This window comes from Bos javanicus, chromosome 3 (genome assembly GCF_032452875.1).
Source record: "Bos javanicus breed banteng chromosome 3, ARS-OSU_banteng_1.0, whole genome shotgun sequence".
Lineage (NCBI taxonomy): Eukaryota > Metazoa > Chordata > Mammalia > Artiodactyla > Bovidae > Bos > Bos javanicus.
In genome coordinates, this window is record NC_083870.1 from 60432310 (window position 1) to 60458790 (window position 26481).

Consider the following 26481-nt stretch of genomic DNA (forward strand, 5'->3'; position numbering starts at 1 on the left):
GGGACGGGGGAGCCTGGTGGGCTGCCATCTCTGGGGTCGCACAGAGTCGGACACGACTGAAGCGACTTAGCAGCAGCAGCAGCAGCCATGACCCTTAGTTGCTGACTATCTACAGAATTTCTCTTATCTTAAATCATAATTAGAGATTTTTCTTTCTGTTTGTTGATCCATTGGTTGGAATGTTGAACATGAATTTCAGCTTCTCTTCACAAATGGAAGACAGTAAGATAGTCAGCTATTGAAATGCGTGCTGGTGACTCTATTTTGGTCATTTACTTCGACTCCATTCAGAATCCTTTCTTCTTGTACCTGGAACAGTACTCTACTCACATTTCTCTGGTGGTGTCTATTACTACTGGTAATGATAATGAAAGTAAATAACATTTTTTGAAGGATTACTAAATGTCTGATACTGTGTTACGTATTAAATATTTTTATAATTGCCACTATAATATTTTTAGTAAACTATTATTATTATTTTCATTGTATAGATTAAAAAAGTGAAGCATAAAGTATATAACTTGCCCAAATTTTCATAGTGAGCCTGCATTTAAACTCAGGTTGTGTTTGTCAAGAGTCCAGGTTCTTAACTCTCTGCTTTATTCACGCTTCTCAAAGCAGCATTACCAGTGGTTGCCAAGCTTGCTATGTTGCAAGCCCTGTAGCACTAGCCAAATCCTCAACCCATCAAACTGAGCAGATGCAGCAGGAATAGCTCTGCATCCGATTTGACCTCCTCTCGCTAACCATTTCTTTAAAAACTTGGTGGTTTGTAGAGATGAGTTTTATACTAGATTTCATTTTATACCTTTACAAGTGACATTCCTCGGGTTCCTTAATTTAATGAAGTCAGATAATTCTGTGTGTGTGTTTGATTGGCACTTTGAATCCAGGATAGCTCTACTTTTTCTTTGAATCATGTCCAGTCAATGTATACTTTAACCTTTGATCTAACAACCTATTGGTCTAGGTAAAAAAATCTACTCTAAGCTTAGTTCTAAAGGAATGATTTTAATAAAAGGTGCAGCTTTCACAGTTAGGTATAAAACTCTTGGAAAAAATATAATCCAAATAACTCTGAACCACCTTGATTCCTGCCACTTCCTGTCTCAACTCCCAATAATAAATCAAAATGAATAAACCATTCCCTGTCTACATCTCAAAACATCAAATAATGTGGATGTTTGTCATTGGTTTTCTGACAATTGGCCCAGGGGTTTTGCTGATGCACTGAATAGAAAACATGCTCACTCTTTTCTCTTGCTCTTTCAGGCTGCTGAAGCCCATGCCCAGAGACTCTTTTAATCACATGCAGCCTGGGAGTGCTATTCAGAATGATGCTCCACATTCTGAATGTGTCCTCTCCAAGGGAATAGCTCTTGGAATTTTCATAAATAAAATTATCCACCACGTTTTACTGAGATAAGGCAAGCCTGGGTGCTATGGGACTTAAACTTGGGCCATAGAGCTCACAAGAGGTGTCCAAGGGAAGTAACATTGCAGCTTAGACTTGCAGGAGGAGGAAGAAGAGGAAACAGGGGCCTATGGGAGAAGGAATGTATTATTTGGAAAAACCCCATCTTCACTCAAAATCCTGGTGTGTAAACCTTAGAGAAAAGAATCTAGACTGTTTAGTCAAAGACATTTTTTTATGGAAATTCATCATAGAAATGCTTTCTATTTTTATTTATTTTTTAACAATCTTGGGGGAAGAAATTGTAAGGAATATTCTAAGGCAAGGGTCTGCTTCTAGGCTGAATTATATGCCTATGTGAAAATGTATGCATATCATATATGCTACTTATTAATAAAAGGATGTGACCCTTACTGTTCTGTATCACTTTAGTTGGATGTTGTGTTGTTAGTACTTTTCAGCTCATTAATCTTTCTGAGCTGATATCCAGTTTTTTTTTTTTTTTTTTTACTTTCTTCTTTTTGCTACTTAACTTTGGGCTCCTTGATCATTCATTAGGGCTCCTACCAGAGGAAAAAGAAATAAATGTTTTTTTTTTAGATAGCTGCTTTATTAAATATTTTTCATGAAAAAGGTGGTGAAAATTATTGGATTATTGGATAATATGTGGCTTTTCAAGTTTCTGGATTTCATTAATGATTCCCCTTTGTTACCAGGAGGTTATTCAGTATTCTGTATCTTATTGTTATATTATTTTAACATGTCATTTGAAGTTGTTACTTTTAATATTTCTCTGAGGATTCAGGAGTGCCAGAGAGAACTTTTTAACCATTTAAATGTTCTTTCTGAATTCGTGGATTTTGGTCCTCCCGTTTCCTTGAAATTTAGATTCAGAAAGCAGGCAGATAAGACCCTGAGTTCTTTGATAAAGGCATTAGTGTCATAAATTATTCTCCATCCTTTCACTTATTTAAATTTTTTGTGTTAGTATTGAAAATTGAGATACTGTAGTGTTGTAGAGGGATTTCACATTACTCAGCTGTGCCAGGTGGCAGGGGACACAGTTCTTAAACACACGAAGAATAGGTTTCTTTTCTGCAGAGGGGTACCATTAGCCTAGTGCCAAGCAAAGCTAGTCCTGGTCATTTTCTTTTTCTTTATGAGTGACTCTGGCACTCTGACACTTAAATATGGATTAATAGTGTAGAATGTAGCCTTTGGTCAGTGGTAGTGAACATACACAGCAAAATTCGGTAGAGAACCTTGTCATGTTTATTTTCAGTTTTTAAGAAACAATGACAGAATGAAAGGCCAAAGCTGCCCATATTATAACTCACATATTACTCAGAATGTTATGTCAAATTAAGGTGTTATATTGATAAAAGAAGCTCATTTGTCTTTCTTCAATTTTGTTTGTTCTTTTCTTACTTCAAGTCAGGAAAACAAAAATTACCATGATGTAAGTGATCTGATAGTGAATCTAATCAAATGGCTCCAAAGTATTAAAATAGAAATATATTCTTATTCAGAAGAGAGGGTGGTGATGGAGGTAGGCTTTTATGGAAATAACTAGAACCCCAGAGAAGAGAATGTAAAGTGCTCAGTCAAAAGTCAGAACATTTTCTTTGTGTATTTACATTCAGATGAAACTGTAATTTCTCTGAACCCAGTCATGTAAGACTTGCTAGGCCAAGACATAAACAAATTCCCTTATTAATTGGCATTCTCCAATATTTTTCTTGATCACATAAAGTAAATTGGTGACATATATGTGTATATATATACAAATATAGATATATAGACATGTATGTCATATCTAGTTTTTCTTACATTTAGTAATAAAATAAAAATTTAGAGTTAACTAACATATTACTGTTTCTTGAATGAAAATAACCTTTAATCCCTTTTAAATAATAAAAACTCTATTATATAATTAGCCCTGAACATCTCAGAACATAGAAGAAAGTTTATTTCTTTCAGTCTACTTATTTGAATCTTATTCCCTTTAAGAAAATATGTCATTCACTGATGACATGCTGTCTTTTTGGGACCATGTTTCTCCTGAAAAAATAAACAATAGACTTTCTACTAAAAAATACCTTTATGAGTTCCTACAGCATTTTTTAAAAATTCCAAAGATATCAAATATCCACAGAAGACTGAAAATGGAGTCTTTGAATTTCCCATTGGGAAATGCAGTTCTTCAGAAAAATATTTTTCTTAATATATTTTTTCTTTCTTAAAATCTAGTCTTTTCTTTCTCTGAGGATTAAGTGAATTGGTTTATGTAAAATGAGACTTGGACCATTACCAAGTCTCAAAGCAAACTTTCCCCTTGAAGCTTGAAAGGAGTTTCAGTTACACTAAGGAAATCAGTCTCTCTCTCTCTTTCCCGATGCTGGGGGGGTAGTAACATGTTTTCTCATTTGGGTCATAACAGTCAACTTAGGAATTGTGAACAAATATATATGTGTACACACACACACATGCACACACATGCACACACACACGTGTGCTCATTCAAGTTTACCAAGGCACTGTGTACTACCGTGTGCTGTGCGCTAAGCTGAGTGTGCTGAAGGACACTGCCTTTGGAACTGCGGCAGGGCAGCACTTGTTGAGATTCATTACTTCTACAGTATAGAGTGTGTGCTCTAGGAATATCATGGACATAATTACATATGAACATGTTTTGAAAGCAGTGGTCATAATCATGGGATTAATCTAAATTTTGTTGGTTCAGAGAGATCACAAATTAAGTTACAGTGACCTTTTAATCTGTGGAATCATCATTAATATAAAAATAAATATAGCTTCCTAGAAAATCTGTATTTCTAGAATACCTAAGTTTTGAGAAATTAGTTCAGTGTTTTACAATTCCTTCGATGTAAAGTAACTCAGTTTTTAGGAGCTATTGGGAAACCATCCTGTTAGCTACTCAGAGCTGGCATCAGTTAAATCTTTAAAGATAGGAATTCTGTGTTGTATTTTTTTAACATAAAGATTACCTTTCATTTGCATATTTACTGGATAACTTTAACCATCTGTAGTTACTTCATATATGTGAGGCCATTTATACTTTTTCTTTATTGGTTTGTTGCTAGGTAAATGATATTATTGGTTGCCATTTTTAACAGCCACATGAGGTCATGTCTGTTTCCATGCCAACAGATCCTCTTGGGAGAGTATTTTCAATAAAAGCCCGGAAGTGGTGACTCCTTTGCAGCTTCAATGTTGCCAGCGCCTAGTCGAGCTTTGTAAACAGTGCCTGCTAGTGGTTTACAAATATGCAAGTGACTCAAGAGGATCACTCTCAGGCATTGGTACTGATTGGGGTAATTCCAGGTACTTGTTTTACATTTCCTAGATCCTGTGTGTTTTATATAAAGTAATGCTGCAACGTACTTTGAAAGTGAAAGTCTCTTTTTGTCTAGATGGCTAGAGAAAAGCTAAAGACTAAAAATTTATACTTGCTACTATCTACAAGATTCTTTTAACTTGAACAATCTTTACCTTTAAAAGACTGAACAAGAACAACAATCACAAACCTGAAGGTTTCAAAGATAACCAACATGGAAATGATATTATGTAACTTAACATACTTTTTTTTTCAAAAGCCAAGTAAGAGCATACAAAATGGTAATAAATTTAACTTTTCCCTCAGCAGGGATATTTTGTCTTTTTCCTCTATCCTAATATAGTTGAGAAGATGCCTTTAGTTTCATTTTTAATGTTCAGTATGGCTCTACTATTCCCTTTATCACCAAATAGATCTGTGGGAGGTGGATTTTAAGATCCATTTAAAAATTGGACTTTTATAAATATTGTCCAGTTAAAATAGGTAGTTTTCTAAAAACATGAAGATATTGTTTACTGCAAAGATACACAGAGTAAACAAGAAGTACATTTTAGCGCTTCTCAAGACAATCGTAGTTCCCATTAGAATTAAAGACAAATGTCTTGGCTCAGATGGTAAAGAATCTGCCCACAATGCAGGAGACCAGGTTTGATCCTTGGGTAGGGAAGATTCCCTGGAGAAGGGCATGGCAACCCACTCCAGCATTCTTGCCTGGAGAATTCCGTGGAGAGAGGAGCCTAGCATGAGATCTCAAAGAGTTGGACATGACTGAGAGACTAATACTTTCACTTTCATGTGACTTTTAGTATGTGTAAGTTTTTGTAGTATTATTAAGAGAGAAAAGTATAAACCATGATTTTGAAAAACTAAGTGATAATCAAAAGATAATAGGATCTGGTAACAATTGAATGGCTTCCCTGGTGGCTCAGTGGCAACTATACCACCTACCAATGCAGGAGCGTGCTAAGTCATTTCAGTCATATCCAACTCTTTGCCACCCTTTGGACTGTAGCCCATCAGGCTCCTCCGTCCATGGGATTCTTCAGGCAAGAATACTGGAGTGGATTGCCATGCTCTCCTCCAGAGGATCTTTCCAACCAAGAATTGAACTTAAGTCTCTTTTGTCTCCTGCATTGGCAGGCAGGTTCTTTACCACTGGTGCCACCTGGGAAGGGACTGTCAGCTCAATCCCTGTGCCGGAAAGATCCCTGGAGAAGGATACGGCAACCCACTCCAGTGTTCTTGCCTGGGAAATCCCATGGACAGAGGAGCCTGGTGGGCTCCAGTCCATGGGGTCATGAAAGAGTCAAACATGACTTAGTAAACAACAAACAGCAGTAACTGAATAGATGGTGAGGAAAATGAACTACCATAGCTTGGGTTTTCTTTTTGAAATATCTAGAAATTAATCTGTTTATTAAAAAATCATGGAGATATAATATAGCTAACTTTCTACAAAATTCATCTGCAACAGCAGAATGGCTTGGAATGCTTTTCACAAAAAGTATTGAGAGAGATATGTTTAACCTTTGTTTGTCTTTTACACTATTGAGGTATAATGCAGTATCTTTAACTATCCCCCAGCAAACAGAAGCTGATTGATTTTAAAAATGATGGAGGTAAAGTTAGACATTAATATTTAAAATACCAAAGCTGTATTTTGTAGTTTTAATGGTTTGACAGAAGCAAATTATTGAATAAAGCTCATATTACTTTTATTAATATTCTCATATGATTTTAAAAAAATGAGGGCCATCTTTAATACATTACAACATATAAGTGAAGGGCCTTCTCTTTAAGAATGATACTCTGGGATCATGATCAGAAAAACCTTTAATTCTGCTCTAAGAAGGATGGTTTCAGGTTCTTTAATATCACTCTTAAAAATCCAGATTTCATAACCTATTTTCTGTTGAAGGATCATGTTACTTTTATGGCTAAGCAAAATAAGATGAGTTTTGCTGGCTATTCTGGAGGAAGAAATTATACCTTACAGTTGCTTCAGTTTTTAAAATTTTCCTCCCCTTCTTTTGATCGGAAGAAATGTTTCTCCCCTTGCGATCTTGAGTTATGGACCCTGATAAATGTTCAGCATGACCCCAGTATAGTGATTATAAGCTTCTTAGGGGAGAGAGGTCAGTAAACACATCCTTTATTCCTTGCCAAGTTCAGAACCATTTGAGAGAGAAATGTAGGAGCATTACAGATGATCATCAAAATGTAGCTTCATTACTGAAAAAAGCTATTGAGAGACATGATATAGATGAGAGTCACGTGTTTTCTAATGTTGAATTCTAGAATTAAGTGTATCCATCCAGTCAAAGACAGAACTCTATCAACCCAAACCTTCCACTAGCACTATCCATAAAGTCTTATTCTATTAGTGTTGGGAGGAGAGCAAGTAAAAATGCATTCTTTCTGCAGGTAGGCTGATACAAAAAGAGAAAGCGGCTGAGCCAAGCCTGACTGGCTCCTTCTTTTAAACCTGCAAATCAAATAATTTACTTCTGGTTAGAGCCCAGAAAATATATATTGGTCAAAGTTTTACTTGGAAACACAAAGAGAGAGAAACTAACACATCCCTCCAGGTGGCTCTAGTGATAAGGAATCCGTCTGCCAATGCAGGAGACGCAAGAGACGCAGATTCAATCCCTGGTTGGGAAGATCCCCTGGAGGAGGGCATGGAAATCTGCCCCAGTATTCTTGCCTGGAGAATTCCATGGATAGAAGAACCTGGTGGGCCCCAGTCCATAGGGTCACCAAGAGTTGGACATGACTGAGTGACTGAGCACATCTAATATCAAGCTATTAAAGTCCAAGTTAATGTCAGTTCAGTTCAGTTCAGTTCAGTCGCTCAGTCATGTCCGACTCTTTGCAACCCCATGAATCGCAGCACACCAGGCCTCACTGTCCATCACCAACTCCCGGAGTCACATTAATTTTAAAAAATGGGAAAAATGGCTACACATTCTTTCCCTTGTATATTAGGAACCTATAGCATTTTACTTTATATATAGGAGTCAATTAATTTGATATTTATTAATAGATTGACAGAATTCCAGTAAACTCTTCAAAACTCTAAAGGATGATGCCATCAAGGTGTTGCATTCAATATTTCAGCGAATCTGGAAGACCCAGCAGTGGCCACAGGACTGGAAAAGGACAATCCTCATCCCAGTTCCCAAGAAGGTACACTAAAGAATGCGCTAACCATCAGATAATTGTACTCATCTCCCATGCTAGTGAGGTCATGCTTCAAATCTTTTATGCTTAGTTCAGCATTACATGAACCAAGAACTTCCAGACGTCCAAGCTGGGTTTAGAAAAGGCAGAGGAGCCAGGGATCAAATTGCCAACGTGTGCTGGTTCATAGAGAAAGCTAGAAAATTACCAAAAAAGTCTATCTCTGTTTCATAGACTACACCAATATCAAAAAAAACTAAGATCATGACATCCAGCCCTATTACTTCATGGCAAATAGAGAGGGAAAAGGTAGAAGCAGTGATCAATTTCCTCTTCTTGGGCTCTAAAATCATTGCGGATGGTGACTGCATCCATGATGCAGCCATGAAATCAGAAGATGTTTGCTTCTTGGCAGGAAAGTTACAACAAACCTAGAAAGTATGTTGAAAAGCAGAGACATTACTCTGCCAACAAAGGTCTGTATGGTCAAGGCTATGGTCTTTCCAGTGGTCATGTACGGTTGTGAGAGCTGTACTGTAAAGAAGGCGGAGCACTGAAGGATTGATGCCTTCAATCTATGATGCTGGAGACGATTCCTGAGAGTCCCTTAGACAGCAAGAAGATCAAACCAATCATCTTAAGGGAAATCAACCCTGAATATTAATTGGAAGGACTGATGCTGACATTGAAACTCCAGTGTTGTGGTCATCTGATGTGAACAGCTGACTCGTTGGAAAAGTCCCTGATGCTGGGAAAGATTGAGGGCAGAAGGAGAAGAGGGTGTCAGAGAATGAGATGGCTGGATGGTATCACTGATGCAAGGGACATGAACTTGGGCAAACTTTGGGAGATGGTGAGGGGCAGAGAGGCCTGATGTGCTGCAGTCCATGAGGTCACAAAGAGTCAGACATGATTGGGCAACTGAATGACAATAACAAAAATAGATTGATAAGTTGTATTTATAAAGTATACCTATTAAAATATAAATTTATATTTATAAGTAAGTGTAAGTATAAATAGAGGGATTCCCTGGTGGCTCAGATCGTAAAGCGTCTGTCCGCAATGTGGGAGACCAGGGTTTGATCCCTGGGTCGGGAAGATCCCCTGGAGAAGGAAATGGCAACCTACTCCAGTACTCTTGCCTAGAAAATTCCATGGATGGAGGAGCCTGGTGGGCTATAGTCCATGGGGTTGCAAAGAGTCGGACATGACTTCACTTTCACTTTCACTTTCATCAGTTCACTTTCATAAGTATGCCTAATATAAATAATGGAGAGGGTATAGCTAAATATTTCATGAGGAAATATATATTTGACTAATTTATCTGTAAAATTAGAACATAAAGCTCCCATCAGTCATGTTAATGGACCATCTTTATCTTGACCACACATCTGCAGGATATTAATATTTCTTAAGAATATATTAAAGGTATATGTGGCTTAAAGGTATATGTAGCACCTGTTACATGGAAGAGAGTGGCCTTCAACCTTGCAGTCTCAGAAAGATAGCAATTTAATAGACATACCAAGAACTTCCCTTGGAGAAGGCAATGGCAACCCACTTCAGTACTCTTGCCTGGAAAATCCCATGGACGGAGGAGCCTGGTAGGCTTCAGTCCATGGGGTCGCGAAGAGTCAGACACGACTGAGCGACTTCCCTTTCACTTTTCACTTTCATGCATTGGAGAAGGAAATGGCAACCCACTCCAGTGTTCTTGCCTGAAGAATCCCAGGGACGGCAGAGCCTGGTGGGCTGCCATCTATGGGGTTGCACAGAGTTGGACACGACTGAAGTGACTTAGCAGCAGAACTTCCCTGATGGTCCAGTGGTTAAGACCTCTTGCTTCCAGTGCAAGGGGCATGGGTTCCGTCCCTGGCCAGGGAACTAAAATCCTGCATGCTGTGTGGTGTGACCAAAAAAAGAAAAAAAAAAAAAATAGCCATACCAACTGAGAAGCCATTTCTCAGAGGTGGACTCATAACTAAGCAAATCTAACTGATATTCACAGCTGGATCATTAAATCTACCTCTGTTTCTATATCTGTATGCATATCTATATCTATATCCATGTATCTAGGATACTAGAGTCAGTATTTCACGATAGCTAGCCTTATTTCAAAGGCTTTGGGATTGCCAAACAATTTTTAGTCTCAGCATCTCTGTATTTCTATCTTTTATGTACTGAGCCTTCATATAAGCTCATTTTTGTGGCTAAAGTCATTTTTTAAATCTCTGAGTTAGAGCTTCTGCCTTTAGCAGTAGAGTACTAGGTGTTCGGACAAATCCTCCCTCTGATGTTGACAGGAAAAGCTGGACAAAATACCAACAAAACATTTGCTGTGAAAACATCGGAGAGTCAAAACCAGGTACTTGTTAGTACTGAATAGTGCTTTTGACAGACACTCGGACCTAAAAGAAAAAAGTAGGAGTTCAGGACCTGTCAAAGATTGGGGCTTTGATAAACAGCATAGATTCCTACATGTAATAATATCCCAAACATTTTGCAAAGCAAAAGTTGACAGAATTACAGGGGAAAATATACAAATCTACAACCATTGAAGGAGATTTTAATATATATTTCTCAAAAGATTTAAAAAAGAAGAAAATTTTAACAATATGATTAACAGATTTAACTGTCACATAATAGTGAAGTCAGTCACCTCAGAATACAATACAGTAAGCATACCTGAATCTTTTATAAAAATCAACTAGTGGAATGATGAAACATCCAAAAAATTGAAATCATGCAAAGTATCATCACAGGCCTTTAAAAGTAACAAAATCCATCCTTTTTGGAAAGATAAAAAATAAAATCATTATGTATGTAAATGTACTTAGGTAACAAAAATATTAGAAATAAAAACTTGCAGTATGTACATAAATCATTATCACAGGGAGACTTATAGACTTAAAAGAACATATTAGGGAGTGTAAGGCAAAAATTAAATGATCCATCATCTTGAATGGTGACATCATAACTTTAAAGTAAACCCAAAGAATACAGAAAAAGGAAATAATAAAAACAAGAGCAGAAGTTAATAATATAATGAAGCAAACAGAACAAAGAAGATCAACATGGCAAAAGTGGGTTTTCAAAAAGACTAATAAAATTGATCACTGTTGGGACTGATCAAGAATATAAAAGAAACAATTAACATCAAGAATAGAAATAGAGATAACTACAGATACTACAAATATTAAAAATTTCATGCTGATAAATTTGTTAATTTACGTTAAAAAATTCCTTGAAAAACACATACTACCAAAATGACACAAGACAATATAGAAGGCTACCGATACCAAAGGCTACCATACCTTTGATACTAAAACCTGACCAGGACATTAAGGCAAAGGATAATGAAAATTCAGTCTCACTCTTGAATATAGATGCAAAAATCTTACATAAATATTAGCAAAATGAACCTAGAAACCTTAAATAGGATAATGTATCATGACTAACTTTTGTTTATTGAATCTATTTAAAGGTACAATTAAAATTAAAATGTGATCAGTGTAATTTTAGTAGACTAAAAAATCATTTAAAATACACAGACAAGTCATTTGATAGAATTCAATATACATTTTTGCTTTAAAAAATGAATAGCAGGTTAAAAACAAAAGGGAATCCCTTAATCTAATAAAAAGTAACTACAAAACCCCTACAAGCATATACTTAATGGTGAAATGTTGAAGGCTTTTCTTTTGAGAAGAGAAACAAGACAAGATTACCTATTAACTACAACTTTTGTTTATCATTATACTTGACCTGGCTTACTCAAGGAAGCAAGTCAAGAAAGTAAAAGGCATTGGATTTGAGAGAAAGAAATAAAACTCCTTACTAATGGTTGTGATGACATTCATAGCATTCATAATCTAAATAACTCTACAGATAAATTACTAAGTAAACCTACTAATTTTGATGAAATCAAAATGTGAATAAAATCAATATTTTTTCTATATCAATAACAAACAGATTAGATAAAATGTCATTTTTAATAGCATCAAAGAATAACCAATACTTCAGAATAAAAGTAACAAAAACATGTAAGACCCTTATGCAGAAAAATGTAAAAGATGTAAAGTTATATGTAAAGTTATACCTTATATTGATATTGAAATCAATATCAATATGTCATTTCTTCTCAAATAGTTCTTCATATCTATAAATTCAACATATTCCTTACATAAATCCTAACAATTTTTTTGCAGAGTGAAGAATTTGACTAACGTTTGTTCTAACATTTATACAAAAAAACAAAGGGCCAAGAATAGACAAGATATTCTTGAAATAGTAGGATTGATTTACTACAGTGTACTCAGAATTATAATAAAGCTATAGTGTCTGAGAGAAAAAGTTGGCTTAAAGCTCAACATTCAGAAAACTAAGATCGTGGCATCCGGTCCCATCACTTCATTGCAAATAGATGGTGAAACAGTGAAAACAGTGGCTGACTTTATTTTTTTGGGCTCCAAAATCACTGCAGATGGTGATTTCAGCCATGAAATTAAAAGACGCTTACTCCTTGGAAGGAAAGTTATGACCAACCTAGACAGCATATTAAAAAGCAGAGGCATTACTTTGACAACAAAGATCCATCTAGTCAAGGCTATGGTTTTTCCAGTAGTCATGTATGTATGTGAGAGTTGGGCTATAAAGAAAGCTGAGGGCAGAAGAATTGATTCTTTTGAACTGTGGTGTTGGAGAAGACTCTTGAGAGTCCCTTGAACTGCAAGGAGATCCAACCAGTCCATCCTAAAGGAAGTCAGTCCTGGGTGTTCATTGGAAGGACTGATGTTGAAGCTGAAACTCCAATACTTTGGCCACCTGATGCAAAGAGCTGACTCATTTGAAAAGACCATGATGTTGGGAAAGATTGAAGGCAGGAGGAGAAGGGGACGACAGAGGATGAGATGGTTGGATGGCATCACCGACTCAATGGACATGAGTTTGGGTAAACTCTGGGAGTTGGTGATGGACAGGGAGGCCTGGCGTGCTGTGGTTCATGGGGTCACAAAGAGTCGGACACAACTGAGAGACTGAACTGAACTGAACTGAAGACAATGCACTAGTACCAAAAGGATGGACAAATAGACCAATAGAAGCACTCAGAAAGGCCATGGACTTCCCTCATAGCTCATTTGGTAAAGAATCTGCCTGCAATGCAGGATAGACTCGGGTTCAATTCCTGTGTTGAGAAGATCCCCTGGAGAAGGAAATGGCAACCCACTCTAGTATTCTTACCTGGCGAATCCCATGGGCAGAGGAGCCTGGCAGGCTACACTCTATGAAGTTGCAAGAGTTGGACACTACTTAGCAACTAAACCACCACAGAAAGGCTATAAATAGACCCAAATTTATATAGAGACTTGATTTATGACAAAAGGGGGACACTTATAACAAATGGGTTAACAGTTTGTTTAAACAAATGGTTCTGGGGCAATTGAGTTTCCAAATAATAATAAAAAAAGAAACTTGAATTTACCTACACCATATACAAAATCATTTCCAAATTATTGAGTACACAGATGTGAAAGGCAAAACTAAAGATTTTGGAAGAAAATATAGGAGATTTTTTCATGACCTTGAGGTACGCAAACAGTGTAAAATATCAGACCAAGAAAGTACAGATTATAAATGAAAAGATAAACTTTACTATATTAAAATTAAGAATATATGTTTATTAGCAGACTCCATTAAGGTGAAAAAGCAAGCCTCAGAATGAAAGTTGGTATTTGCAATCTGTTTAACCTACAAAAGATTGTTATACAGACTATTTAAGAACTACAGATTTCTAAGAAGAAAATAGGAGACTCCATGGAAAAATGGGGAAGATACTTGAAGAGGCATTTTTAAAGGCAGTAAGTATTCAAAGTGTTCAAACTCGTACTCAGGGAGACATGAAACCCATCTTTCAGACCATGAGTTGTTGAGAATGTAGAGTAATGGAAACTCTTTCACACTGCTGATGATGGTGAGCATCATCACCTTTAAAAAAGTTTGGATAACCCACTAAAGTTTACCATTTTCTCAGTTATCTTATTCCCAATGATTCTAAGCAGAATGTATGCCCATGTGCATCAAGACCATCTTAGAATCATCACAGTAGCATTTGCTTATAATGGCTAGAAATTAGAAATACCTAAAATGTCCTGGGTGTTCATTGGAAGGACTGATGCTGAAGCTGAAACTCCAATACTTTGGCCACCTCATGCGAAGAGTTGACTCATTGGAAAAGACCCTGATGCTGGGAGGGATTGGGGGCAGGAGGAAAAGGGGACGACAGAGGATGAGATGGCTGGATGGCATCACCGACTCGATGGACATGAGTTTGAGTGAACTCTGGGAGTTGGTGATGGACAGGGAGGCTTGGCGTGCTGTGATTCATGGGGTCGCAAAGAATCGGACATGACTGAGCAACTGAACTGAACTGAACTGAAAATGTCTATTCAAGGAAGAATGGACAGGTTTTGTAATGTCCACTCAATGGAATATTTGACAGCATTGAAAATGAACAAACTGCATGCATACACAGCAATATGGATGAGTCTCTAACAGAAATTGGGCAAAAGAAGCCACAGGCAAAGGACTACATATTTCATTTATATTTAAATTAAAAAAAAAAAAACAAGAAAAACTGAATTATAGTATTACAGAATATGTACTTAGGTGGCAAACAGGAAGTAATTGCCACTGAAGTATGGATAGTTTAGTCACTCAGTCATATCTGACTCTTTGTGACCCCCATGGACTGCAGCATGCCAGGCTTCCATGTCCATCACCAACTCCCAGAGCTTGCTCTAACTCAATTTCCATTGAGTCGGTGATGCATCCAACCATCTCATCTTCTGTGATCCCCTTTTCTTCTTGCCTTCAGTCTTTCCCAGCATCAGGGTCTTTTCCAATAAGTCAGTTCTTCGCATCAGGTGGCCATAGTATTGGACCTTCATCTTCAGCAACAGTCCTTCCAATGAATATTCAGGATCGATTTCCTTTAAGATTGACTGGTTGGATCTCCTTGCAGTCCAAGGGACTCTCAAGAGTCTTCTCCAACACCACAGTTCAAAAGCATCAAATCTTCGGTGCTCAGATTTCTTTATGGTCCAACTCAAATCCATATATAACTACCAGAAAAACCATAGCTATAACTGGATGGACCTTCGTTGACAAAGTAATATCTCTGCTTTTTAACATGCTGTCTAGGTTGTTCATAGCTTTCCTTCCAAGGAGCAGTGAGTGAGTGAGTGAAAGTCACTCAGTCGTGTCTGACTCTTTGTGAACCCATGGACTGTCTGTGGAATTCTCCAGGCCAGAATACTGGAGTGGGTAGCCTTTCCCTTCTTTAGAGGATCTTCCCAACCCAGGGATCAAACCTAGGGCTCCCACATTGCAGGCAGATTCTTTACCAGTTGAGCCACAAGGGACGCCCAAGAACACTGGAGTAGGTAGCCTATCCCTTCCCTGAGCTATCAGGGAAGCCCTCCAAGGAGCAAGTGCCTTTTAATTTCATGGCTGCACTCACCACCTGCAGTGGTTTTGGAGCCCCAGAAAATAAAGTTTGTCACTCTTTCCATTGTTTCCTCATCTAGTTGCCATGAAGTGATGGGACCGGATGCCATGATCTTCGTTTTTTGAATGTTGAATTTTAAACCAGCTTTTTCACTCTCCTCTTTCACTTTAATCAAGAGACTCTTTAGTTCTTTGCTTTCTGCCATAAAGATGGTGTCATCTGCATATTTGAGGTTATTGATATTTCTCCTGGCAATCTTGATTCCAGCTTGTGCTTCATCCAGTCCAGCGTTTTGCATGATGTACTTTTCATATAAGTTAAATAAGCAGGGTGACAGTATATAGCCCTGACGTACTCCTTTCCCAATTTAGAACCAGTCTGTTGTTCCATGTCTGTTTCTAACTGTTGTTTCTTGACCTTCATACAGATCTTAGGAGGCAGGTATGGTGGTCTGGTATTCTCATTTCTTGAAGAATTTTCCACAGTTTGTTGTGATCCACACAGTCAAAGACTTTGGCATAGTCAATAAAGCAGAAGTAGATGTTTTTGTGGGATTGCCTTATTTTTTCTATGACCCAACAGATGTTGGCAATTTGATCTCTGGTTCCTCTGCCTTTTCTAAATCCAGCTTGAACATCTGGAAGTTCTTGGTTCACATACTGTTGAATCCTAGCTTGGAGAATTTTGAGCATTTCTCTGCTAGCATGTGAGATGAGTGCAACTGTGTGGTAGTTTGAACATTCTTTGGCATTGCCTTTTTTGGGATTGGAATGAAATCTGACCTTTTCCAGTCAGCTGTGACCACAGCTGAGTTTTCCAAATTTGCTGGCATATTGAGTGCAGCACTTTCACAACATTATCTTTTAGGATTTGAAATAGTTCAGCTGGAATTCCATCACCTCCCCTAGCTTTGTGATGCTTCCTAAGGTCCAGTTGACTTCACAGTTCAGGATGTCTGGCTCTAGGTGAGTGATCACACCATCATGGCTATTCAGAAGTCTGGATAGTGGGTAAGTTTATGGGGCAGCAGTACGTGGTTTTGGGGTGCTAGGAATATTCAGTCATTTAACCTGGGTAGCAGTTATATGAGTAATCACTTTATAATATTCATTTACTAGATGTTTATTTTATGTACTTTTTGATTGAAAAGTTTTAAAAATCAAGTTATATACATGATACTATTTTGATCTTAGGTTAAGATAGCTTGGTACATCTATCTTAAAACAGGCATGGTCTTGCTAAAGAGGCTGATGTTGAGTGAGTACTCAGTTGTTCAGTTGTGTTCAACTCTTTGCGACACCATGGACTGTAGCCCACTAGGCTCATCTGTCCATGGAATTTTCCAGATAAGAATAGTGGAGTGTATTGCCATTTCCTTCTCCCAGGAATCTTCCTGACCCAGGGATTGAACCTGTATCCCTTGCATCTCCTGTCTTGGCAGGCAGACTCTTTACCGCTTTGCTACCTGGGAAGCAAGGCTGATGTTAGTAACACATAAATAATAATATTTCACCTATACGCACTATTCCCTTTGGTCCTTACTCTGTAATACAGGCATGGCAGAACTATTGGATTCTTTTCACCAGTGAGAAAACTGAAGCCCAAAGAAGTGAAATGGCTCATCCAAATCCATGTTGTTAGCAAATGACAAGAGGCAGGATTTGCAGTTAAAACCACAGTACAATGTTCTGGGTGTTATGTTTAAAATACAAAATAATAAGTGTTGGTAAGTATATTGAGAATTTAGTACTGGTTCAGAATGTAAAATGGCATGAGTGCTGTAGAAGACAGTGGCAGTTCCTTAAAAAGTTAAATATAGAATGACCATGAAAAGTATGAAAGTATTAGTCGTTCAGTTGTGTCTTACTCTTTGTGACCCCGTGGACTGTAGCCTGCCGGGATCCTCTGTCCATGGAATTCTCCATGCAAGAATACTGGAGTGGGTAGCCGTTCCATATGAGCCAGCATTCCCCCTCCTAGGTACATACCCCGAAGAACTGAAAACAAGGACTCAAGCCAGTACTTGTATACCAGTGTTCATAGCAACATTATTTACAGTAGTCAAACGGTGACAGCCACCCAAATGTCCATCAGCAGAGGAATGGATAAATGAAATGTGATATGTTTATGTGTGTATTACTACTCTTTGCTCTTTTTGCATGTGTGCTCAGTTGGGTCTGACTCTTTGTTCTGTGCTTAGTCACCCAGTCGTGTTTGACTCTTCGTGACCCCAAATACTGCAGCTAAGCTCATCTGTCCATGGAATTTTCCAGGCGAGAATACTGGAGTAAATTGTCATTTCTTTCTCCAGCGTATCTTCCTGACCCAGGGATCGAACTTGCATCTCCTGCACTGGCAGATTGATTCTTTTATCACTGAGCTACTTGCATGTTTATTATTATGCCTATGTAAAATTGTAAATATAAATATAGTATTATATAAAATTTATAAATATAAAATATTATTCTATGTTAAAAGGTTATACTTAGTATAAAATACATTATACTATGTATAAAAATATAAAAGCATAAAAATATTATACTACGTAAAAAGGAATGATGCACCTTCAAAGCATATTAAATAAGCCAAACATAAAAGGAGAAATATGGTATGATTCCAATTATGTGCAGTATCTAGAACAAATTTATTGAGACAGAAAACAGAATAGAGGTTATCAGGGACTGGGAGGAGGAGGAAACGGGAATTTAATGTTTAATGGGTACAGAGTTTCTGCTTGACATGATGAAAAGATCTGGAACCAGGTTGTAGTTTTGGTTACACAACCATTTTACACAGCCAATATTACACAGTGTGAATATATTTACACTGAACATGGATACCTAAAAATCATAAGGAGTTTCATGTTATATATTTATTTTACCACAATCAAAATAGTTAAAAAGAACACAGCCTAAATAAAGTGATATAATTTATTTACCTTGTGTTCCCCAAACCAGGAAGCTGAGTTTACTCTGGATAGGGAAGGGGGAGGTGTGGTCAGGGGTCCTGGATCTTTCTCCAGGAAAATCTCAGAGGTGTGTGTATTTTAAGTTTCAAGGTTAATTAACTTACCAGTCTTGACATGTTTCATGTTCTAGAGATTCTTCATGGTCAGCAATAAATTGGTACATGACAAACCAAACAATTCTATGTCAAATAGGAAGTAGATAAATGCATATTTTACATTTATATGATGGATATGTGAAGATGTGTATCCCTCATCTCAGAATTGAGGAGTAAGGGTATGTGTGTGAAACAAAGAGGATAGTTTGTGTTATTTCTTCTTGGAATGAGTTAGCTACGAGTTAGCTATATTTGTGTTTCGAGAGTAAGCTACAATAGAAATAAAGCTGGAGACTTCACATATTTTTGTGCTTTAACAGACACTCTTTAGATACTATCTATAAATCCACTTTCTAGAGATTCTTCTTGCTAAAAAATCAAATTGTATTAACTTCATTGCAGAGAAAATTTAAAAATAATCTTTGATATTCAGCTACTGTGGGCTCTCCCAAGAGATCTTAATGGAGATATTAAGGCAAATAATCCATTGTGTTTCACTGTAATGCTTTAAAATATCCCACAGCCCTTGCTTTAGGGAAGCAAAGTGTTTCTTACAGTGTGATTTTATATGCTTTTTTACGTTCATACTGAATTTATTTTCCTTTTTACATCTTTAGTTTCATTTTAGCCTTTTCTGCTTCTATTAAAAGTTTAGTTTTGTGGCTAATATTTTTCTACTTTCTAAGTTTGTATACTTCATATTTCTGAAAAATAAATGTAATCATTGTATTTGTCAGTTTTAAAATTGGAATTCATACACAGAAATGGCAATATAGTATTTTTGGGGAGCAATAGTTCTGTAGTGAGACCAAATGGATCTTTATCTTGGCTCTAGTCACTTTTGTGACTGTGGGCAAGTCATTTAACGCCTGTACACTTTGGTGTATTCATCTATAAAATGGAGCTGATAATAATATATACCATGCTGCTGCTGGTGCTAAGTCACTTCAGTCGTATCCGACTCTGTGCGACCCCATAGACGGAAGGCCACAGGCTCCCCCGTCCCTGGGATTCTCCAGGCAAGAACACTAGAGTGGGTTGCCATTTCCTTCTCCAATGCATGAAAGTGAAAAGTGAAAGGGAAGTCGCTCAGTCGTGTCCGACTCTTAGCAACCCCATGGACTGCAGCCTACCAGGCTCCGCTGTCCATGGGATTTTCCAGGCAAGAGTACTAGAGAATCATTAAAAATAAATATTTTTAAAGCAAGTATAATGGTGCTGGCACACACACACACAAATACTTTTTAAATACAAAATAGTGTTAAATAAAATAGTATAAGTTCACTGTAACCCTGGACTTTGTACTTTTATTTTTTCACCTGTGTAAATGAAAATCTTTAGCTCAGAAGGCAATGTGAATGTTATTGTAATGCCAGTAATAACTATTGCTTGGAGAGTCTTTAAAAGAAAGTTGGTAAAAGTTACTATTTACTATAATTATTATCAGGGTAACCAGGATGTAACCAATTTTCAGTAGGAGAGAGAATAACTCTCAGGTAGTATGGAATAGTGCATTTTGATCAGACACCTTAGTTTCCTTTGCACCTTTGCCCTAGATAGGAGGGGCAGCCTGTTTCTTTCAGAAGATATCAGATCAGTCATCATGATACACTAGCTCTTGACATAATAATTAATTCATATGAATTACCCAAGTGATATTAAGAAAATGATTTATATAATCTATGATGTGAGAAATCAATTGTTTCATTATTCATCACCCATTGTGCACTTTTGATTTAATTTAGTTTGTTGTAGATTATTTTACTGCTCTATTAACATAATGATTTGAGCAATTATTTATAGTTTGTGATATTAAGTAATAGATTTAGGGGATATTATCAGATAATTCAGAATGAAATGATGTCTATGAATATTATGTGGAATTCTGCCATTTTAATCTGAGTGCTGTACGCAGTTTGATCATAATGAATTCGTATTCTTCTACAAAATTCATGTAACAACAATATAAATGTAATTTTCCATTGACACAGAAGTTAGTAGTTACCAGTATTATTTAATAAAGAATTGGTAGCTAATAATATCTTTGGTCCTCGGTTTCTTCATTTGTCTTTGGAAGTATGATCCTGTGGCTGGAAGATTCTACAGTCACATGAAGAAAAAAAATGATTTGATCTCTACCTTTGTTTCTTTTTAAGACTAATTATAAATCTCCTTCTGTTGTTACTTCTCTTAGAAATTTTTTATAGATATCTTTGTCTTGACTTTCTAGCCTGTCCTCATCATCATCTGGACTTAGGCTTTTAATAGTGATACTTGTGTTTGCTCATGTCAATTTCCTTAATCATTTCTCTCTTGACATATAGATTGGAATGGCCTAATGCCAATCAAAGGCTTTCCAGAGGAATAAGATTATACAGGCACACATTCTTATTTGCAACTCCTAAATCTCAAAGCTCTGAAAACTCAAACTAATAGAAATAAAGTAAAAGTAACCCATTTATTGGCACATCTAAATTGACACAAAGTTGTTTATAGTCTTTTTCCAATTTATTGTGAATGTTTCTGCACTTCATTACAGAAATATTAATGATTTGTTTGCACAATGCTGCCCTAAGACTCTGATGAAGATGTTGCATTATATATAGTATATACACCATATTGTCCTAAAATCTGGAATATTCATATATTCTGAAATACATTTGGGTGCAAAGGTTGCATGCAACCTGTAATCATGATTGTTTCTGGTATTCTGTAATCTAAGCACCCAGTAGTCTAGGAGTATAAAATTTATAATTTAGTTATAAATTTTAATCTTTAACTTTTTCTTTCAGATTAACTACAGTCATAATACATCAGTGATATATTATAAAATTAAAATCAATGGTTTCAACATCCTTGAAATAATTATTTTAATGTGGTTAGCCAAATTCTCATGTTACATGATGTTACATGTTTTTAAGAAATATTTGACTGGCTACACATATTATTTACAGAGATTATTAATGAATTCCAAATTAACATGAGTGATGTAAACAGTTTCCTAGCTTGTAAGTTCATGGCTTTTTATGGAATATCTTGGGATACTAAGACCACATTTTGCATCTATATGCAGCTCTTTAAGTGAGGCTTCATGACCCTTTCCTGCCTCCCCTCCTCAGGAGATGAAATCCTTTTATGTGGATTGCATTGTTACAGTGTCATTTCTCATGTAAGATGTACAAATTATTAACCACATAACACTTTAGTGGGAGATATTAATATTAATTTGTTTGTAAAAGTCTAATTTTTAAACTATTATTTTTAGGTATTTACTGCCAGGAAGTACACAATTCTTCATGAGAACACCAACCTACAACTTGAAATACAGTTCACCTGGAATGGCTCGCTCCAATGTTTTGTTTACATCCCGATATGGCCATTTGTGAAACAGAAGGGAAGATCACCATGGGTTATGCATAATAGCAATTCATATTTTCCCCAATTTAATATTGAAAAGACAGTGACCATTAACTACTGTTTTATGTATATATGACATATATGTGTGTGAAAATATGTACACACATGCACTCAAATAACACATATATTTATTATAATATATGAAAGAAGAATTAGCAGGAAACTGGATATAAGATTTAACCTAATAAACCATGTTAAAATTGTTTACACAAATATGTGAATGTCTAGAATTTGCTAGGTTTATAATTAATACCTTCCTACTAGAAATGTTATTTTTGCTGCAGAGTATATAAAACAGAATTGATCTTGAAGATCCCATTACAGTGTTAAATTATTTTCTAGATAATACTTTTGACTTAAAAAGAACTAATAGTATATTACTTTATTAATTCTCGTATATATCTAGTAGCCATTTAAAATGAAAACAAAAATTAGAAGCTTGGTGTTGCTTGATGATAGGATTAAGTATAAAATGGGTTTGTCATTACTGTAGCACACAGTAGTATGCTATTAATATTAAAAATCCCACCTGGATTCTCCAATATTTTTATTCCTCAGTGTGGGAATCTAGCTACTTGTGAAAATGATAATGTAAATGTTCAGTAAGGCTCTAGTAAGATCACAATACTGTCTAAAATGGAAGACAATCCAGTGGGTTAAAAATTAAACTTACTAGCTTATATTTTTACTTTTTATTGAGAGTCACATAAAGGGAACAGAAAATGGTGGTAATAGCAAAATCTTTCCATATGGTTTTTGTATCTCTTACCACTCATACCACTTACGTTTTCTTTTTTGAAAGTATACCTCTGATGGGTACATATGGTCAAATACAATTTCTTCTCTTCAGAAGGGGAAGAGCTGATATTTTAAACTTATTTCAATGTTACAGAATGAATATGTCACATTATTTTATAAGTCTCTCAATTTTGAGACCAACATACATTGCAAAGACTAATACAGAGTTTCATATTGCACCATAGAAAGTCATCTAAATTATTACAAAAAGAAGATTCTGATTACTATTATTAGTCATGGATGTTCTCTTGAGAATTTCAAAAAAATCAAAATATAGTATGAAGTTTTCTTCTTGTCCAAAGTTATTATGCATAATTTTCATAGCAGTTTACTTCCTTTTCTGCTTACAGTTTCAAAAACTATGAGTGAGCTTTCAGTTTTCTATACAAATATAATAAATACCATGGATATCCTTCGAGACTGTGATATTCACCTTTTAGAATTTTATTTTAATTTCTCACAGTAGTTTTATTTTTCACAGATGGTAATTATTTGCAACATTCATGAATGTTTTACCTCCTTTTACTATCCTGAAAGCTTTTTCCAGTAAATCGAGAAATGGTCCCAAAGCAGAAGGAGAACTGAGGGGGGCAAACTGGCCTGCTTAATTCACAAGCTGGGTAACTGACAACCCAAGGTTGTAAGTTAGATATGTTTTGCTTTTAAAGTCATAATCTGAGGCTGTATTTGGATAAAATAGGTTCTTCCCTAAATTATTGCTAGTTACTGGATTCTTTGTGACTACCAAACACTCATATTCCAATGGATACTCTTCCATGGTAATTGCATCCCAAAGGAGAGTTATTGTCTGTGGGAAAAGAGGATAAGGATGTCAGGATGAAGGAAATCACAGTGTAGCTCTGAGTGTTTATGACACCATTTTGTGAATTCCTAAATATGTTTAGAATTTTGGAGAATAAATAATGCTGAAATTGGGATATTAATAAAATCATTGTAAGAATGATCAGCAAGTAGGCCTTTTCATGGAGCAATTTTAGTCATTTTTTTGGCTCAGATTCATGATTTGTTCATGAATGAGACACAGTTTCAAAGGTCTGATGTATGATATCAGTCCAGTTTCTTGGCCACTCACTTGCGTTAGCTTAAATCACAGTGGTGACTTAATTTGCTAGAGTGAAAAGAATGTCTAACATGTCTCCCCCTAGGAAAAAATATTTTAAAAAGAGTAACTTTACATATATGAAACTACCCAGTTAGTTATTAACAATCAAATTTGATTCCTCTAGCTACCCAAGTCTGACTTTTTTTGAGTGCTAGAATTTTCTTGCCCACATTTGCTTCTTTAGACTCATCTAGTTCTGATATGAGGAAGATGTGAATAAAAGCCATGTGCCCATTATTTAAGTATACTACCTGGTACCCTGTGGACTATGGTTGTGTTCACGCTTATTCCTTAATGAGAAACTAAGAAGACACAGTAATAAACTGTGAAAGTCTCTAGAGGCCATAGAAATGTTTTAGTAATATAAAATATTTTTTAGTTTTTATTATAAATTTTTTATTCATAGAGTTAAAATATATCAGTATAAGTGATAGTATGGGTCTGACTCTCTTCTAGGAGAGAACATACTTTTTTATCTGAAAAACTCCAGAAACTATTCAGTCTTACCAGAGTTTTTAATAGGGAGTTTGGTTTACTTGTGATGAAAGCATATTTTCATTCTGTCATTAAAAGATATATCCCTGATCATTCTGTGACTGATGCTTTCCAGAACTGTATATGATTGAAGTTATTCCAGAACTGTCCAAGAAGCAACCTTTTAATGTTAAATTATCATATATGAATATTGTATGAGATTGCAGATTAGTTTTCACTGTAATAATCCAGCATTGTAATAGTATTTGCTTCATGTATTCTGTTGAAGGAACTATTGTGATTCATATTATGATTATTAGCAACAATTTTTATTTTACCTTGCATGTATAAAAATTAAATTATAGTAGGATCAAATATGAAAATGGCAATAGGAATGTTAGATGCAAAGATCTACACACGTTTTTTCATATATCTGAATTAGGTCTAAATACACAAAACTTTTTTAAGTTCTCCCCCTAAAACTAATATGAACCAAACTCAAGCAAAAAACCCCAGTCTTCTCATCCAATACTTACACACAGCTAGATGATAGTGGCTTGTAGACATCAAGAAAAAGATTTCATTCTAAGTCTTTTTTCATTAGAAAGTATATGATTATAGACTTTAGTTATCAAACTTTAAATTTCATGTTTTAATATAAATTAATCCAAATGCTTTCTTCTTTAGCATGACAAAGTCATTCCATTTAAAAATTCTCTTTAAATCTAAACTTCCACATTACTTGACATTTTCAAAAGTACCAAAAATTGATAGTTGCGTAAGCTCTATTATTTGTAGTTTTCTTAAAGCATTTGATTAACTCTTATATGTATATTCTTTAAAATATAATAGCAAATATGTTGAGAAGAGTGACAATAAATACCTTCCTTTTCTGTTCTGTAAAACTTTTTTAACATTTTGAGTCCTAGTTTACTTGGTCCTAAGGGTTAAACAATAAAAAGTGTAAGTACAGTTGTTCTATTCTTATGACCTGGTGATTTGTGAAAATTTCTTTTATCTTGAGATCGAGAAATTTAATAAAGCTTTCCAGAACTGAATTAGTTATCTAAATATTTTGGACAAGTGCTACTTACAAATAAAATTTGAAAGTGTATTAATCAAAATTTTATTCCTTACATTGTTTTTTTTCTTTCTTTTCTTCTTTTTTAAACTTCAAGTTCCATTTAAAGTTTTGACCTTTGCATGGACTAGGTCAAGAAAAGAGAAATTCTGCTTTTTAAAATATTGGTTTATAGTGGTATATTTTTGCCTCAGCAATAAATTGGCAGGTGACCAAAAATGTTAAATTAAAATTAATTGCACACTTTGAGACTGTTGCCTTTCTTGGTGTTTTTCCTTTTTGCCTTATTATGAGTTGGGTATATGGTATTGAAGGAAACTATGCAGGTAAAACAGTTTCTATTAACTGGACTGTATTAACTAAAAAGAGCTACACAAAGTTTTTACTTTATCCTCACCTGCCAATTTGAAAACTATTGGTAAAATCATTATTCAATAGGCCAATATTTTCTAAATTAGTAAGACTTACCTTACAAAAGTTATCAGATGATGCTGATATTTCTCTTTCAAAGACTAAAACAACAGTTTTAGTCCTGAGCTGGTTGGTTCATATAATAACTAATATACATACTACAACTTTGAATATTAATAGATTGGCTGAAGATTTTAGGTTTGAAGATTAGTTTGAAAGCAATACATTTGCTCCCGTGAATCATGATGCAGATTATCCCCATGTGTTTTACTGCCTGTCTATGAATGCAAATGTTGTTACAGAAAATATGCTTGAAATGTCAGCACAGTGTGCAGTTAGTATTGCATCATCATGCTTCAGCATGTGATACCTGTATGATGACATATTTCAACTACTCAGATATGTTACTGTAATAAAAATGTTTAACATAAGAAAGCTGCATATGTCATCAAATGCTTATTTCTGTTTCTCTCTCTCTCTCTCTCTCTCTCTCTCTCACACACACACACACACACACAGAGTTTTAAGTAGTAGAAGAGACTGGTTCTCAATTAAGCTTTCAGGGTGATGAAACATATTTTCACAGTAAATTTCTTCTGCTGCACTGACAATAGCACCGTGAGGATCACTTTGTGCACGTGTGCTTAGTCAT

The 26481-nt window shown here is 35.7% G+C and overlaps 1 protein-coding gene across 5 annotated transcripts in view; it reads left to right on the forward strand.

Annotated features, from left to right (window-relative positions):
- Nucleotides 1-26264, forward strand: part of TTLL7 (tubulin tyrosine ligase like 7) — a 151117-nt gene extending 124853 nt beyond the window's left edge. For 2 of the 5 annotated variants that reach the window (XM_061411457.1, XM_061411458.1), the window contains exons 20-21: nt 4586-4759; nt 21791-26264. In XM_061411457.1, the coding sequence (XP_061267441.1) occupies nt 4586-4759; nt 21791-21911 (295 nt within the window). In that variant the 3' untranslated portion in view covers nt 21912-26264. Of the gene's footprint in view, nt 1-4585; nt 4760-7818; nt 7962-17662; nt 20567-21790 lie in introns of those variants that run through there. The other 3 variants (XR_009735390.1, XM_061411459.1, XM_061411460.1) reach the window with 3 other exon arrangements.
- The last annotated feature ends 217 nt before the right edge of the window (nt 26265-26481 follow it).